Source organism: Barbus barbus (genome assembly GCF_936440315.1).
Source record: "Barbus barbus genome assembly, chromosome: 17".
NCBI classification, from domain to species: domain Eukaryota; kingdom Metazoa; phylum Chordata; class Actinopteri; order Cypriniformes; family Cyprinidae; genus Barbus; species Barbus barbus.
Window position 1 is genome coordinate 16,550,658 of NC_136745.1, and position 14,298 is coordinate 16,564,955.

Sequence of the window (14,298 nt, forward strand, 5' to 3'; positions counted from 1 at the left end):
TTTCTATTATTAATTTGACCTCAGGCACCATGTCTTCCAGTGGAGAAAAAAAGACTGCCTCCCAGACCGACGGCAAGGCAGCCCAGAGCAAGAAGTCTGAGATGGGAATGATGTCCTACAAGGTAAAACTCTCAAATAAACATAACCATGTGCACTTCTGCTTGGTCATTGATTTAATATGATAATAACAGGTTTCTCTCTTTCTATTAGATGTATGTGTTCGACCAGGAAAACTTCCAGGGACGCATGATCGAGATTAACGCGGAGTGCATGAATGTTTGTGAAATGGGCATGGACAGAGTTCGCTCACTACGTGTGGAGTGTGGCCCGTAAGCATCTCTGCATTATATTAAATACTCATGATTTAGAAAGAATAACATATCTCACTCACCTCTTTATGTGCCCTCTGCAGTTTTGTGGGCTTTGAGCAGATGAACTTCTGCGGTGAGATGTACATCCTGGAGAAGGGTGATTATCCTCGTTGGGATTCTTGGAGCAACTGCCAGAAGAACGACTACCTGCTTTCCTTCAGACCCGTCAGAATGGTGTGTAAATGCTCTCACAACTCTAGGCCCATTGTTTGAATGCTTTCACAATGCATTCATTGCGTTTTCTCCTGCAGGACCCTGAGAAGCACAAGATCTGCCTGTTTGAGGTGGGCGAGTACAAGGGCCGCAAGATGGAGATCATGGATGACGACATTCCTAGCCTGTTCTCCTACGGATTCACCGACAGAGTTGGCAGCATCATGGTCAGCTGTGGAACGTAAGTGCAAAGTATCTTTAGCCAGTGAGGTTTCGCTTGTCTGTTCACTTGTGGCAATCACAAAAGCTTGACAGCATTGACAAATGTGGCTGTCAAGAACTTATTAAACTGTAAATTAGAAGTAATACTTTATAGCAATAATAGAGATAGACATAACATAAACATATCTTCCACAACAAGATGCTTAAGATAGTAGATGCATAATTGAGATATTTAACATGCCTTTAATTTTAGCTTATGTTTGTACATTTTAATGTTTTTTGTTATATTCATTAGATTTTTTTAAAATGTCTATAGTTTGTATTCATTTTTATTTCAGCTTTAGTTATTTTACATCAAGTTAAGCTAACTGAAAAATAGTAATGTTGCCTTGCAACTAGCTGAAATAAAATAATTATATTGTAAAAATATTTTATTTACTTATGAAAATCTTTTTTTAATGATTTTTGTGTACTATATTAACCCTGGTTTAAATATATAAATGAGTTTATGCATAGTATAATCAAGGGTGCATTAACTAAAAAAAAAGTCAAATGTACAAAAAAGTTATTTATACTTATTTTTGTATATTTTCGTTACAAAAACGTGTTTATATTTATAGTTTCCATTTTCATTTGTAATTAGTTAAGTTATTAGTTATTTTTTAACGTCTATATAGTTTAGTCATTTTTATTTGTTTTACTTTTAGTTATTTTAGTACATCAAGTACAACTAAATGAAAAAGACAAGTTTTGCCTTGGAAACTAGCTGAAATAAAATAATTAAAAATAGAAAAACAATTATGTAAAAACAAATTATATATATTATTTACAAAAAAAATGGTTTTATAAATGGTTTTAGTTTAAATACTACACCTAGTACAGTATCAAGGGTACAAAAACTAACCTCTTTGTTTTCTTCAGCTGGGTGGGCTATCAGTACCCCGGATACCGTGGCAGCCAGTACCTGCTGGAGAAGGGTGAATACAGACACTTTAACGAGTACGGCGCCCGTTGCCCTCAGTTTCAGTCTGTGAGGCGTATCCGTGACATGCAGTGGCACCCACATGGCTGCTACACCATGGCCAGCAAGTGAGGGCCAGACCAGGAGAGGAAGAGGAGAGGTGGAGTAGAGGGAGAGGGGCGCAAGAGGAAGGAGAGGAGGAGAGACGTCTGAGAGGCTGCATCTTCCCTGTGTTGCTGCTATGAAGGGGCAGATATTTTTGGGATGACAGACTCCCTGGCTCACATTGCAGTCCGTGTCTGTCGAGCTGTTAAAGCCCAGCGGGGCTGTGATTATCCCAGACCTCTGAGTGTCTCTGTTTGGGACGGAGGCACCAATAAAAACACTTCCCTCTTCCTCCCTATTTCCTCTCCTCTCTTTCTCTCCTGCATGGTTTCTTTTTTTCCTTCCATAATTTATTTCAATTTTTTGTCATCTGTTCTTTCCCCGGCTCACATCCCCCTTTCCCCAGGAGGATGGAAAGAGAGAGGGAGAGATGAAGGGATGAGGAGAGGAAAGCTCCTGTGCCCTAGAAATCTCCCTTTGCCTGCTGTACAGAATCCTGGTCACCTTTTAAATAAAATACTAAAAGCTTGATACCAGACTTTTGTCATTGTGAATCCTCATCATGGCTGTCAATAAAAAACTGGAGAAACATGCAGTAATAGGAAAGCGAAACAGTAGTGCATTTTCAAAGGATTGTGAAACATAATGTTAGTTTAAATGTTGCAGGCTTACATCCTCATTTTTAGCATTTTAATGAAGTTAGATTATTTTTAATATAACTCATGTGAATCTTAGATGTTTATTGGACCCCCTTAACCACTGCATCTAACTGATATAAATAGGCTATATACTGAATACTGAATTAGATTTACGGAAAATAACGTTTTCAAATTTTCTGTTTTCATGTACAGCATGTGAGCTGCTGTCTATTTTTAAGACCCAGCCTGCAGATGGCGGTATTTCCATCCATCCATCTGCACTACACTGGAACCCGTGTGTTGAGTTTATGACACTGGTCTAATATAAATATAACAAATATCTAAAGTTCTCTGTTAGGATATAGATCTTTTAAAAAATAATATAAAATAATAATAATAATAATAGCCTAATTCTGCTAGGCTATTTTAAATTAGCACTGGGTAGGCTATATTCAGTTTAGACTAGTGCACGGGTGCCCAAATTCGGTCCTGGAGGGCCGGTGTCCTGCAGAGTTTAGCTCCAACTTGCCTCAACACACCTGCCGGGAAGTTTAATGTCTAGTAAGAGCTTGATTGGCTGCTTCAGGTGTGTCTAATTAGAGTTCCAGACGGTGCAAAATGTACGTGTCTGATTTAAAAGTCTTCCTCCAGCCTACCGTTCTGTCCGAGTTCAGAGTCAGATGATACAAGTAACGCTAGCAGGCCGCTTCACATTACCACTTGTGTTTCAACAAAAAAGAAAGACAAGTCAGACAGTCAAACGTCCAAGGGGCAGGTGTTCTGAAATATTCAGTGCACTGATCTATTCAGTGGCGCTTTAACGCGAAACAGGAAACTCATGAATATTCATGTATGCTCCGCCCAGCGCCCGCCTATTTCAGAACACCTGTGTTGTGCCCAAACGAAAGAAAAGGTGCGTTCGACTTGAAGCACGGCTGCAGACGGTGGTCAACGAGAGTAGCCGCTTGCAGTCAGGGGCGGAGTTGAAAACGGAGTCGTCAAGTCGGACACTTCGGGGCTCTCGTAGTTTGCTGCATCTACCTCAGTTATGGCAGATCACGTGGCGTTTGCTTGCTTTATTGCAGACGAACTGGAAGCTATAGAAATGCCGTTATTGTTGTATGAAATTGAGCACAATGAGCAACGAAAGTGAGTAAAGGTTCAATGTAATAAGTATTGTTTTTATATATCCAAAGGGACATGGGACCATACCCAACACCAGTGTGACTCGTTATTTCTAATACTAACCAATCAATGCAATTACACTTAACAATTTTCATTAGAAGTGATTCTTTTTTTATTACTATGTTGGTTTATGTTTTAATAAACCTTTAAGATGTATGTAATATTTTGAAAGGGTGTCATCACGACAGAAACAAGTTTTAAGTAAATAAACAGAGCATATTGAAAATTTGACTTGTGCAGTATGATTCATTATGTGTGTTTTTGCTACTGCAACTTAATAAAAATAATCTATGAAGATAATAATTGTATGTACTAAATGTGGTTTTCATTACAGATAATACAATTAGGATGTTACATATTTGTTTACTTATTTTACTATTTCTCCAGTTAGGTAAGCACATTTTAAGACAAAACACCATGAACATTCATACGTGAACACCATGAACAGGCCTACGGATAAGCCCAATTTATTTGCCTTTCTATTATGATTTATACAAGCTTATGAAAGTGATCTGAATGTTGTATTAAGTTGACATCCAGTCAGAGTTGTTGGCAGTAATCACATGCAAGTGAAGATGGATGAACCCAGCAACTAGACAATTAGTATCAATCAGAATCCATGATGACCACATTATATTAAAAGTCTGTAAGATTGACATTTGATTTATTCCATAAAAAACTGATTATCTAAATAGGTTATGCAGCTTAATACTGTAAAGGGTCTGTATGAAAAAGGTCCAAAATAAACCTATGCACAAAACCTATATAAACGAATTAACAAAAAAGTGATTGCAGCAAAAATAATTGTAATCTTTTAATAAACATGATTTACGAGATGAAGATGACATGAAAAGTTATTTTAATTTTTTTGAAAGTCCGTATATGAGCATTAGTGGGACTGAAGTTGTCAGAATAAACCCGAAATACACGTCTTTGTTGTCATGTGGTGAATTTGGCCAATCGTGAAACAGCTGTGTCGTCATCAGCGCTCCCGCAGTCGCTCTGGAGAAATTGCGCCGGCTGAGTCAGCCGGCTGCTCTCGAAACGCTATCGCGGTACTTTGATGCCACACGTGACAGTGACGTGTGGTCGGCGCCGGTTCAAGTCGGAGTAAATATCTAACCGGCATGCACTGCTTCAAGTCAGCCGCCGATCGGTCTGCTAAGTGCTGCATGAAGTCGAACGCACCTATTGTCTGTCACTGCAATTCAACAAACCTTCATCAGATGATACCAATGACGTACGTTACATTACCATTTCTGTTTCAAGAAAAACCTTGCAAAAAAAAATGTTTTTAATTGATTTCATGGGGAATTAAGTAGACTGCTCACTATGATAAGAAGAGACATAAACAGTTAATTAACAAACAACTGTAATCAAATTATTTTATTTAAAAAAATGAAGCACACTATACAAATTCAATTCACTCATAATCAGACAAATATATCTTTGAAAATACCAATTAAACAGTACATTTACAACATTACTCTTCTGATATGAGAAACTGCTCTTAATAATGCTTACTTAATAAATAAAATGAAAAAAAAAAATTCAAATGGTATCTTTTGAGGCATATCGAAAACATTCAGATAGCTGCACCATGTGTCCCTCTTAGAGTCTTGTGATGAAAATAAAGTCTTTCTGTGGGGCTTCTCAGCGTGACATCATCCTCACAAACTCTGGAAGATTGAGTGAGGAAGAACAAAACAAAAAGAAAACAGAAAAGAACATTCAGTGAGGTAAACTAAAAAAGTTAAGAAAAGCAAGTATTAGGATGATGATACATGGGGCAATGTTTGGAATAATTTTGCCATCAACAGACACAGAGCCCACGGCCGATCTAAATTATCCACATAGAAATTTCTCACTGATTCTCAATGGGAAATTGCCCAAGCAACATTGCTCAAAAAACGTTGCCCAGCAAAATTGCAAAAAAATTTGCTGGCAAAATGTTGCCCCATGTAACATCAGCCTTAGTTGTCATTATTTGTCCATCATTCCTTTACCTTCAAAATCAACAAGTCCGTCCCCATTGAGGTCGGCATCACGAAGTATTTCATCAATATCTTTGGGATTCAACTGCTCCCCCATTAGCTTTTTCATGGCTTCTCTCAGTTCTGTGATGCTGATTTGCCCATCACCATTGGAGTCAAACTGCACAGCGGGAAATTGCCGGTAAGAACACTGACAGCTGCAGTCAACTCAGTGGTACATGTGTAAGTGAGTGTGTTTACCTCTTTAAAGGCATCTCTGAGCTCTTTGACTCCGATCATGTCTGCTGTCTCTGCCAGCATTTTGGGGCCCATGAGCTCCACAAAGTCCTCAAAGTCAATTTTACCCCCACCTAAAAAAATACAGGAATATATATCTTTAATTTAATACAATTATTTAATATTTATTATTATTTTTTATTTCCAAAATCCCAGATATTTCATATGGTCTAAGACGTTTGAACTATAAAAATGTTTTCATGAAGGCACGCAGATCATAAATGCTCTCTGAGTGATGAAGTAACTCACCTATTTTTTGACTCAGTTCAATGAGTTCCATCTCTGTCGGCATGTATCCCATTGTGCGCATGCATTCGCCCAGGTCCCTGCAGTTGATGTAGCCTTTGTTCCTATCAAACTCCTTAAAGGCTTCTCTTAGTTCTGCATGAACACATGGAAAGAGGTGATGAAATGCATGAACAGAATGTTTTCCCATCTAAATCTTATGTGAGGTGTATGGTTTCTGTGAATACCTTCTATCTCCTCTGGCCGCAGCTCCCTGTCCTGTTAAATCAAGACACATAGTAATATGTTAAACACTGTTGCATTTGAAGACGTGTCTCTGTTTGACAATATCTCTCTCTGAATCATCAAGCAGACTCAAACTAAACATATGGGTGGGTATGTGGAAATGAGAAAGCTGGACAAAATGTGAGTTTGAGGACTGGTTCCAGTGTGTAATAATGCCGTGACATGAGTAGTCACTAGATTACACAGTGAAAGTTGCCTGGCAACAGCTAAAAGATAAGAAGATTTGGGGGGTTTAACTTGAGGAGGACCCACAGAAAGACACAACACCATTGTCCAGAGAGCAGATGAGGTTAAACGAAGTGCCATATGAGAAAATCCCACAGATGATTCTCTTTTCAATTTACAGCTTTGTATAATACCCAATACCATATAGTACACACACATTGGCACAAACCAGTGGATTACAAATGCCACAAATCCAGTGCTAAATCTTAGTTATCCGAGTATCCTCACATGACTGTTTAACAAAAAGCATTGTAAAAATGTGTCATCCATCTCAACAAGAGACTATATGTATGTTTCTAATAACTTTTGTGAAAAATGTGTGAAATAATATTCCACTGTCGTTCACCGTAACAGATATATTTATGTAAAAATGAAAGCCAATCAGATTTAAAGACCAGAAGCAACTGTTATATATAAATGCATGTGTATCAGTACACACACACACACACATAAACAATCCTGAAAAAGAAATTGTATCAATAATGTATGAAAACCATTTTCAGCATTCTTAATAAATGTTTCTTGAGCAATAAATTAGTATTAAGATCATGTGAAAGATCATGTAACACTTAAGACTGGAGTAATTCCTGGTGAAAATATCACAGCTTTATAATTTTACAATTTAACTGTATAATTTACTGTATTTTCAGTCAAATAAATGTGGCCATGGTGAGCATAAGAGACTTCTTTCAAAACATAAAAAAATCAGAAAGTTCCCCAACTACTGAGTGGTAGCATACTTTTTTTGGCTGCCAAACAAATATGTTTTAACCTAGCAAACCTGCAAACAGATTTTTTTTTTGCCACCTTATAATTGCATGATTTTTTTTTTTTTTTTTTTTAAATGTTCACATGATCTTTTACAACAAACTAGTGGAGGGAATGAAATGTTGATGGTGATGATGAGAAAACTGCTGAAATGGCTGAGATGATGTGATCTTTTGGCTTAATGCAAGGGGAGAATGTAGACGCTGAGACACTGTGATTTTAGTTTGTCATAGTACATACGAGCTGTGACTTTGCGAAGCCCTGTCTTAGGAAGATGCATGCTGGTCCAACGATGTTATGTAGAATGGTGCAGTTTTGGACTAGTGCATTCAGAGGCCCCTTAAACTCAGAAGTTACTTCATTTTCTCCATCGGCTTCTCCGGATGGGCGGGGCCCTGGTGGCTCTGGCCCAGCCCCTTTACCCTCAGCCACACCCTTAGGGTGGGGCCACATTTTACTTGAAACATAATCTAATTAAGCACAGTTTAGTCAATTTGTTTGACATGTCCTTAAACTACTGAAGTCTTATATCATTGAAATTATTACTTTCTTTACAATAAATCTACGAGTTATTAAGTCTTAAATTCCTGTCTAATTTCAATTTTACAATTAACACAAACAAACATGCATAGGCCCTGACCTTTAAATACGTTTCTCTTACCTTCTTAATTTTGTTTTTCATGGACGGCTTGGTGCAGTTTCCCATGCTTTAATCCTTAGTGAAGCTGTTTCCCACCTCTCCTCTTCTGCCCTTTTTATATAATTAATTTATCTGGACTGACAATACAACACTCACCTGCTTCCATATTAAGCTATTTAAAGTCCATGTTGTTTATTTACTAAAACCAACCTAACAAATGTATATAGAAACCTTTGCATTCTTTCTCATCTCAGATCCTCTCATAAAGCAAAACACAAATAACACTAACGTTTCATAAAACAAGCATACTTTTAACTATTCTTGCCATCTTTACATCTCATATAATCAATCTCCACGTCTCTCCCTCTCTTCCCTATCCACTCACTTTCCTCACAAATGATTTTGTTTGCAGGCTGAAAGAGAGAGATGCAGAGCAGGAGGGGGAGGTAAGGGGAGGGTGAGAATTAGACGAGAAAACGAGAAGCTTTTTTTAATCCCCCTAGTTCAGATTAATGACAGAGAGCCATGGGATGATGTACAGGCAGAGAGAAACAAAGAGCACAAGGGGATTCAAGGAGAAATCAATAATAAGTGCAAGAAAGAGCAGTGGTTAATTAATCGGGTGATATTCTACCATTTTGCAATTTTTCAGTTACCAATGTTTTTCTTTTTCAGAGAGTTTGGACTGGAGTACATATGGTGCAAAAATATATATGGTGCACATTTATTTCACTTTGTATTGCTCAACATTAAATTACCAAATAAATACATAAATAACATTGATTTTAATAAATAAAAAAGTAAAAGCAAAGTTTCAAGACAAAATTTCTAAACAAAGAAACATTATACAAAATGAAGAAAAAATAGTAGTGGAAATAAAGTAAAAGTAAGTGAAAATGAAATGGAAGTGAAGTAAACAATTGTGTACTATACTAGATCACTCATCAATTCAATTTGTGACACTTTTCATGGAAAGACATACATTCTTTTTAAATGATTTTCCCAAAATCATGCTGGAGAACATGATAATTTAGCCAAACCTGTGGAGTCCACTATTAAAACAAAACAAAGACAAACCAAATAGTAATATATTCTGAAATTCATGCTAATTTTTCAGCTGGACTATTTACTCAAATTGTTGTGGTCAGACTATAATTTGCGATAAAAATGGCAGCATTTTTGTTAGTTGTTTCAGATTTTATAGCCTAGGTATACCACTAAGAAAGAGCGCTTAGCTTGTAACATTAGAAGATGACAGAGAAAGAAAAATGAAGAATATAAGAGATTAGTAAAAGAGACTGTTTATGTCTTTTCAACACTGAGGTTAAAGTTCTGTGTGCGTGTGATAATCCAGTCTAATCAGAACACACCTTTGGGCAGATGAACAGAGAACTGTTCTTTAATCCGCACTCATTTTTTAGTAAAACCCAGTGACCCAGCCCTGTGTTACCAGCCTGTCAGAACTATAATCTACTCTAATCCACACACACATACATGTTTGAGTATTATAAAGTGTTTCTGTGCCAGGTTTGTTGATTTAAAAAAGATGAGCAAATAGATGAATGCTACTGTTTATTGTATAATATAGTGTACAATAATAACCATCATGAAGCAAGTGTGGCGTGTATGAGGAGGAATTAGTTGGAGTCTGCATGTTTGGGCCAACAGATTAGAGTCAAGTCAGATGAGGTCACTCTATGAGCAGCAGAGCATTGTGGGACTGGAGTCCCAGATGTGTTTGTGTTCACCAGCTGCTGCACATGCAGACTGAATGAGTAATACACTGTTCTGTGTGTGTAGTGACAGAGAGACATGACAGGACAGAAGAAAAATAATCCTTTCAGGTAATGCTGATATAATCAGTGGGGTTTTACTTTGACATTAGATATAAAAAGAATAAACACTACACAGAGAGACAGGTATACACAAAGTGGTTTGTTTTAGAACAAGGATATTAAAGTAGTGGCCACTAGGAGGTACTGCCTTCTACAGAATATTTAATTGATAAAATATCAAAACATGTTTTTAATATTTAAAATACTAATTTAAATGTTCTACTCTATAACAATAAAAAAATTTATTCCTCACATGTTATAAATTGAACAAAAGGTTTGAAAGCCCCTTTCTTGGACTATACACTTCTTTCTTAGACTTCTTTAAAGCTGCGTTAATAGCTATATAGAAACTATAATTCATGGTTATAAAAAAAACTCTCATTTTTTTGCCATGGTTCAATTGGCCCGAGATGGAGAACAAAACATAGCTATCAAACTCTCCAAAGTTTGAGATCCTTGTTTTTGAAGACTGCCATATGTGTAGCGGGATTTAATTTATTATTAATTTGATTTAGAAATAAAACACTGTCTTTGGATTGCCCACCCATTTAAGTGGAGAGTAGCCTACCTCACATATCCAGTTCAAATCCCCTGCTTTATTTATTGCGTTAAAGATAATCAGATGTCAGACTAGTCAACCTAAACTGTATTAACTCTTTTATCTAGAATACCCATTCTCAGATGACTTAAACTAATGGATAGAGTTTCAGTGAATGCTCTAAAAATACCAATAGCCTATATCATAGATCATTACTTTTTTAGAACATTTGACTGCATGTAAGTAAAGCAAGAAAATATGTTACTTCACAGCTTAGGCAATGACTCATGAATGCATCATCCTAAATTAGTGTAGCTATCTATGTTTCCAACCCAATTAAATAATTATGACAATAACAAGCAATGATCCCTCTTCCAGAAAGGTGAGTGGGCAAGATTGGGTTTCTAGTGTGCTCACCGCTGGTGATTCAAGCTCAATATCAAGTGATTAGCACTGAATGCAAAGTTATCCTAGTGTGGGAATGCAACACCATAAGGCTAAGACCAGGTCATGAGGAGGTGAACCACGAGGGGACAGATGTGCTTGTTAGGGCAGCTCCTTAACCTGTCATCTCATGCCACGCAGTCACCTAACCACCTATCTGCTAATGAAGTAAGTCACTCTGGGACGCAAGTACCTTCCCAGAACATTAACGTCATATATGCAAAGTATATGTAGAAAAATCTTTTGCCAGGCAAAAAAAAAGAAGAAAAAAAAGTACTTCATATGATAACATGAACCAGTTTCAGTCAAGTAAAAACATTACTGAACAGGGTTATTATCATTAACTAAAAAAAAAAATTATAATTACACAAGCAGTAAACAAGAATTAGAAATGCTGTAACTAACTGAAAAAAAGTTTAACTGGAAATAAAAAAAAATAAAACTGTACTTAAACTGCAACTAAAACTTAATTAGTAAACTAATAAAACTGAAAAAATCTAATTACTAAGTAGCAAAAAAATTAAGTAAAATTAAAATGAAAACTAAAAAGAAAAAAATGATTCAATATATTAATAAAACTATAATTTAACATGAATAACACTGGGACTTAATCAACCTGAGTGCTTTTGCTCCAGTGAAACTGAACCTTGAGTAAACTTTCTTGTCAGTTTTAAGTTTCAGGTCAAAATGGCTGTTTAAAATAACAACTGCAGAGTTTTATTTACAAAGTGAATAGAACATTTTGGTTAGTGATTTCTATGCATACTTAATAAGTTTACCAAGAGGCTGCATTTATTTTAAAATAACATTTTAAAATAGTATTTATTTTTATTTTTTATAAAAAATATTTTGACTTGAATAAAATCAGTTAAATAATTCCTAGATAGCATGCTATGTTTTTTAAAACATTTATTACATTGTATCAACAGTTAGATTCAACCAAGGGTACAGTACAGGTGAAATATACAGCTATAAGCACATATCATGATGGTTATGTTACCATTTAATCAAATAAATGTTGGGTCTGACTCGGAGCGTCAAGGTTTTCAAGTTTGCATTCAACAGTTACTGTTACGGCGAGTGTCAATTAGAATAGAAAAGAAATGAGTTGGCAGCACCTCAACAAGGCACTGTCCGTATCATGTATCAACAATGTTACCTAACGGAGCACGGACAAGGAATACCCATCAGACTAAAGACCTGCTGGGCCTTCAAAGTTGTAATGGTTTGATGTATATAGCCACTCCAGTCCTATTAAACATATAAGCAGTTCTGGTTCTAGCAACACAACAAGAATGTGAAAACTGCAGGTAGTAGTGGACCACAGATAGACTGCTTTAGCTAAAACAGCATGATATGACAATATGTGTATGGGATATGAATGATGGCCAGCAGGGTGTGATCTTGTGTAGTCTTACCTGGCCAAAAACAGAATCCACGATAGGTCTGAGGTCGAGTTCTTCCTTCTCCGTTGGTTCCCCAGCCTCAACAGGCTCCTCCTCTTCTTCCTCCTCACCATCTCCACGTCTGCTGGGTGGACGGATGGGCTGATTCTTTTTCTGTCCCATTTTAGATCTTGTATTACTGTTAAATACCTCCACCACCCCTGTTTCAACTTGCTTCCTCTGTTTCTCCATCTTCTTCTTGATTGCTGCCTGGACCTGTCAGAAGACACAGGAGGTTAGACATCCTAAACCAAGCTGATGATTAATTAGCAACCGGGGACATTTACATAGCTAATTATAATCATAATTGCAATTACAATCTACATAATGGGAGTGAAGAACACATAATGTGTGATTAGAATGTGTAGGGTTTTTTAAGGAAAAAAAAAAACAGTCACAGTGGGTGGAGCCAGAGCACTGGCTGGTCACTGTGGGTGGAGCTAAAACTATAATCAAGATTTGACTGATTATTTCCTTAAATAGTCACTCTAGACTTTGTGTGCACAATATTTCTACAAACATTGCAATGGTCGGAAGATGATTTTTTCTTTTTTTTTAAACAGAATTCTACATATAATACATCCAAAGTGTTATAGTGAAGTAGGTTATATATAAAGATATGTTATAGGCCTACTTCACTTTACTGCAACAGTCCAATCCTGCAGGTTTAATGTTTGCGCTCTTTTAATTCAGCTAAGAGGCCACACTGATCTTCAGTCGTCGGAACAAAAAGTGTAGTGTGTGTGACTGGCCCTTGTGCCAATCAAATTTGACCGTATTGTTTTAATTTAGACAATATAAACAGCATGCTTCACAACACATCGTTTTTCTAATCAAGTAAAATTACATACAAAAGCAGTTAAGTGTAATTTCAGTCTAAATCTTTTTTTTTTTTTTTTTTTTTTTTTTTTTTTAAAGGTTTACTGAAAAACCCTCCGTCTTCTATTGGTCGGACAAACAGGTAGCCCCGCCACCAAACTTTTTTGCCATTGATTTAGCCAGACTGGTCAGGGTGCTCAAACAAACAGGGCAATGTTCTGATCGTGCCACAGAGTTTATGTTTTCATGGAAATCAGTCTCATGGTTTATGTATAGTTTATAGCACATTAAGCTGGGATAAAGGCATGTATTTTAGCATTACAAAAATTACTCAATTTACCTTTTAAGCAGATGATATTCAGAACTGAATATTTTAAAGACAAATGTCTATAAATTGCACATGGAAGCACATGCATGCACAACTCTACCTGTTTGGCTGTTCTGTCCGGTGCAGCGCTCATGCCGCCGGTACTACCTGCCCCTCCTGATCCTTCTCGAATAATCATGAACATCCCTGCAACAATGGCACGCTCTCTCTTTCGCTTCCTCTTCTTTCTCTCTCTCTCTCTCTCTCTCACAGTAAGACAACACCTGTTTTACCCCTCCCAGTACGGGCCTATCTGAAGTTTCTTCCGTGCAATTACAATTGTTACGCTCCTGTGAATTTCTCAGAACTGTATTCAGTAACTTAAGCTGAATTAGAAAGATCTGACAAATGTGGTAATTGTTCTTTAAAAAACAAAAGAAATCAGTTTAAACCTCTTTCTGTTTTTCCCCATCTTTCAGTCTATACTGACACTTCTCTCTCTGTCGGACTCTAGCATCTGCTCCTCCATAAAGGTCCACAGTTTGTCACCCTTCTCTCTTCCCAGGTGTGTTTTATCTAGGAGGGCTAAGAAAGACTGAAGGATACCGTGTCTGCTTTTTGGCCTTCTAACATTCAGGAGGTGACACTCTATCCATCCGATACCCCTCTCCTTATCTTTCCTTTGCCCTTTTCTGTCTGAGTTGCAGGCTGTATTCTAAAGTGCATTGGATTGGTAAGATAAGGGGTTTCTGTGTTAGCAGTAAAAAAAAAAAGCAACTAAGGATTTCTATGAAATGTAAAGGAAAATGAAGGTTTTAACTGGCTTTAACTTGGAATCTGT

General features: G+C 36.9%; 2 protein-coding genes across 3 annotated transcripts; one reads left to right on the top strand and one right to left on the bottom strand.

Annotated features, from left to right (window-relative positions):
* Positions 1-29: 29 nt before the first annotated feature.
* Positions 30-1,839, top strand: LOC306883304 (beta-crystallin B1-like; the record flags this gene model as incomplete). Its single annotated transcript, XM_079438472.1, has 5 exons — positions 30-122; positions 211-329; positions 413-545; positions 623-765; positions 1,668-1,839. The coding sequence occupies 5 exons, from the start codon at positions 30-32 to the stop codon at positions 1,837-1,839; spliced, it is 660 nt and encodes a 219-aa protein (XP_079294598.1).
* Positions 1,840-5,006: 3,167 nt separating this feature from the next.
* cabp2b (calcium binding protein 2b) lies at positions 5,007-13,662 on the bottom strand (the record flags this gene model as incomplete). 2 transcript variants are annotated; one of them, XM_079438897.1, is made up of 7 exons in its annotated part: positions 5,289-5,314; positions 5,642-5,789; positions 5,870-5,979; positions 6,155-6,286; positions 6,379-6,409; positions 12,305-12,547; positions 13,579-13,662. In XM_079438897.1, the coding sequence occupies 7 exons, from the start codon at positions 13,660-13,662 to the stop codon at positions 5,289-5,291; spliced, it is 774 nt and encodes a 257-aa protein (XP_079295023.1). The 2 variants fall into 2 exon arrangements, with proteins under 2 accessions (XP_079295024.1, XP_079295023.1); XM_079438898.1 differs by lacking the exons at positions 12,305-12,547; positions 13,579-13,662 and adding an exon at positions 7,670-8,457 and having other exon boundaries at positions 5,007-5,314.
* Positions 13,663-14,298: the final 636 nt, after the last annotated feature.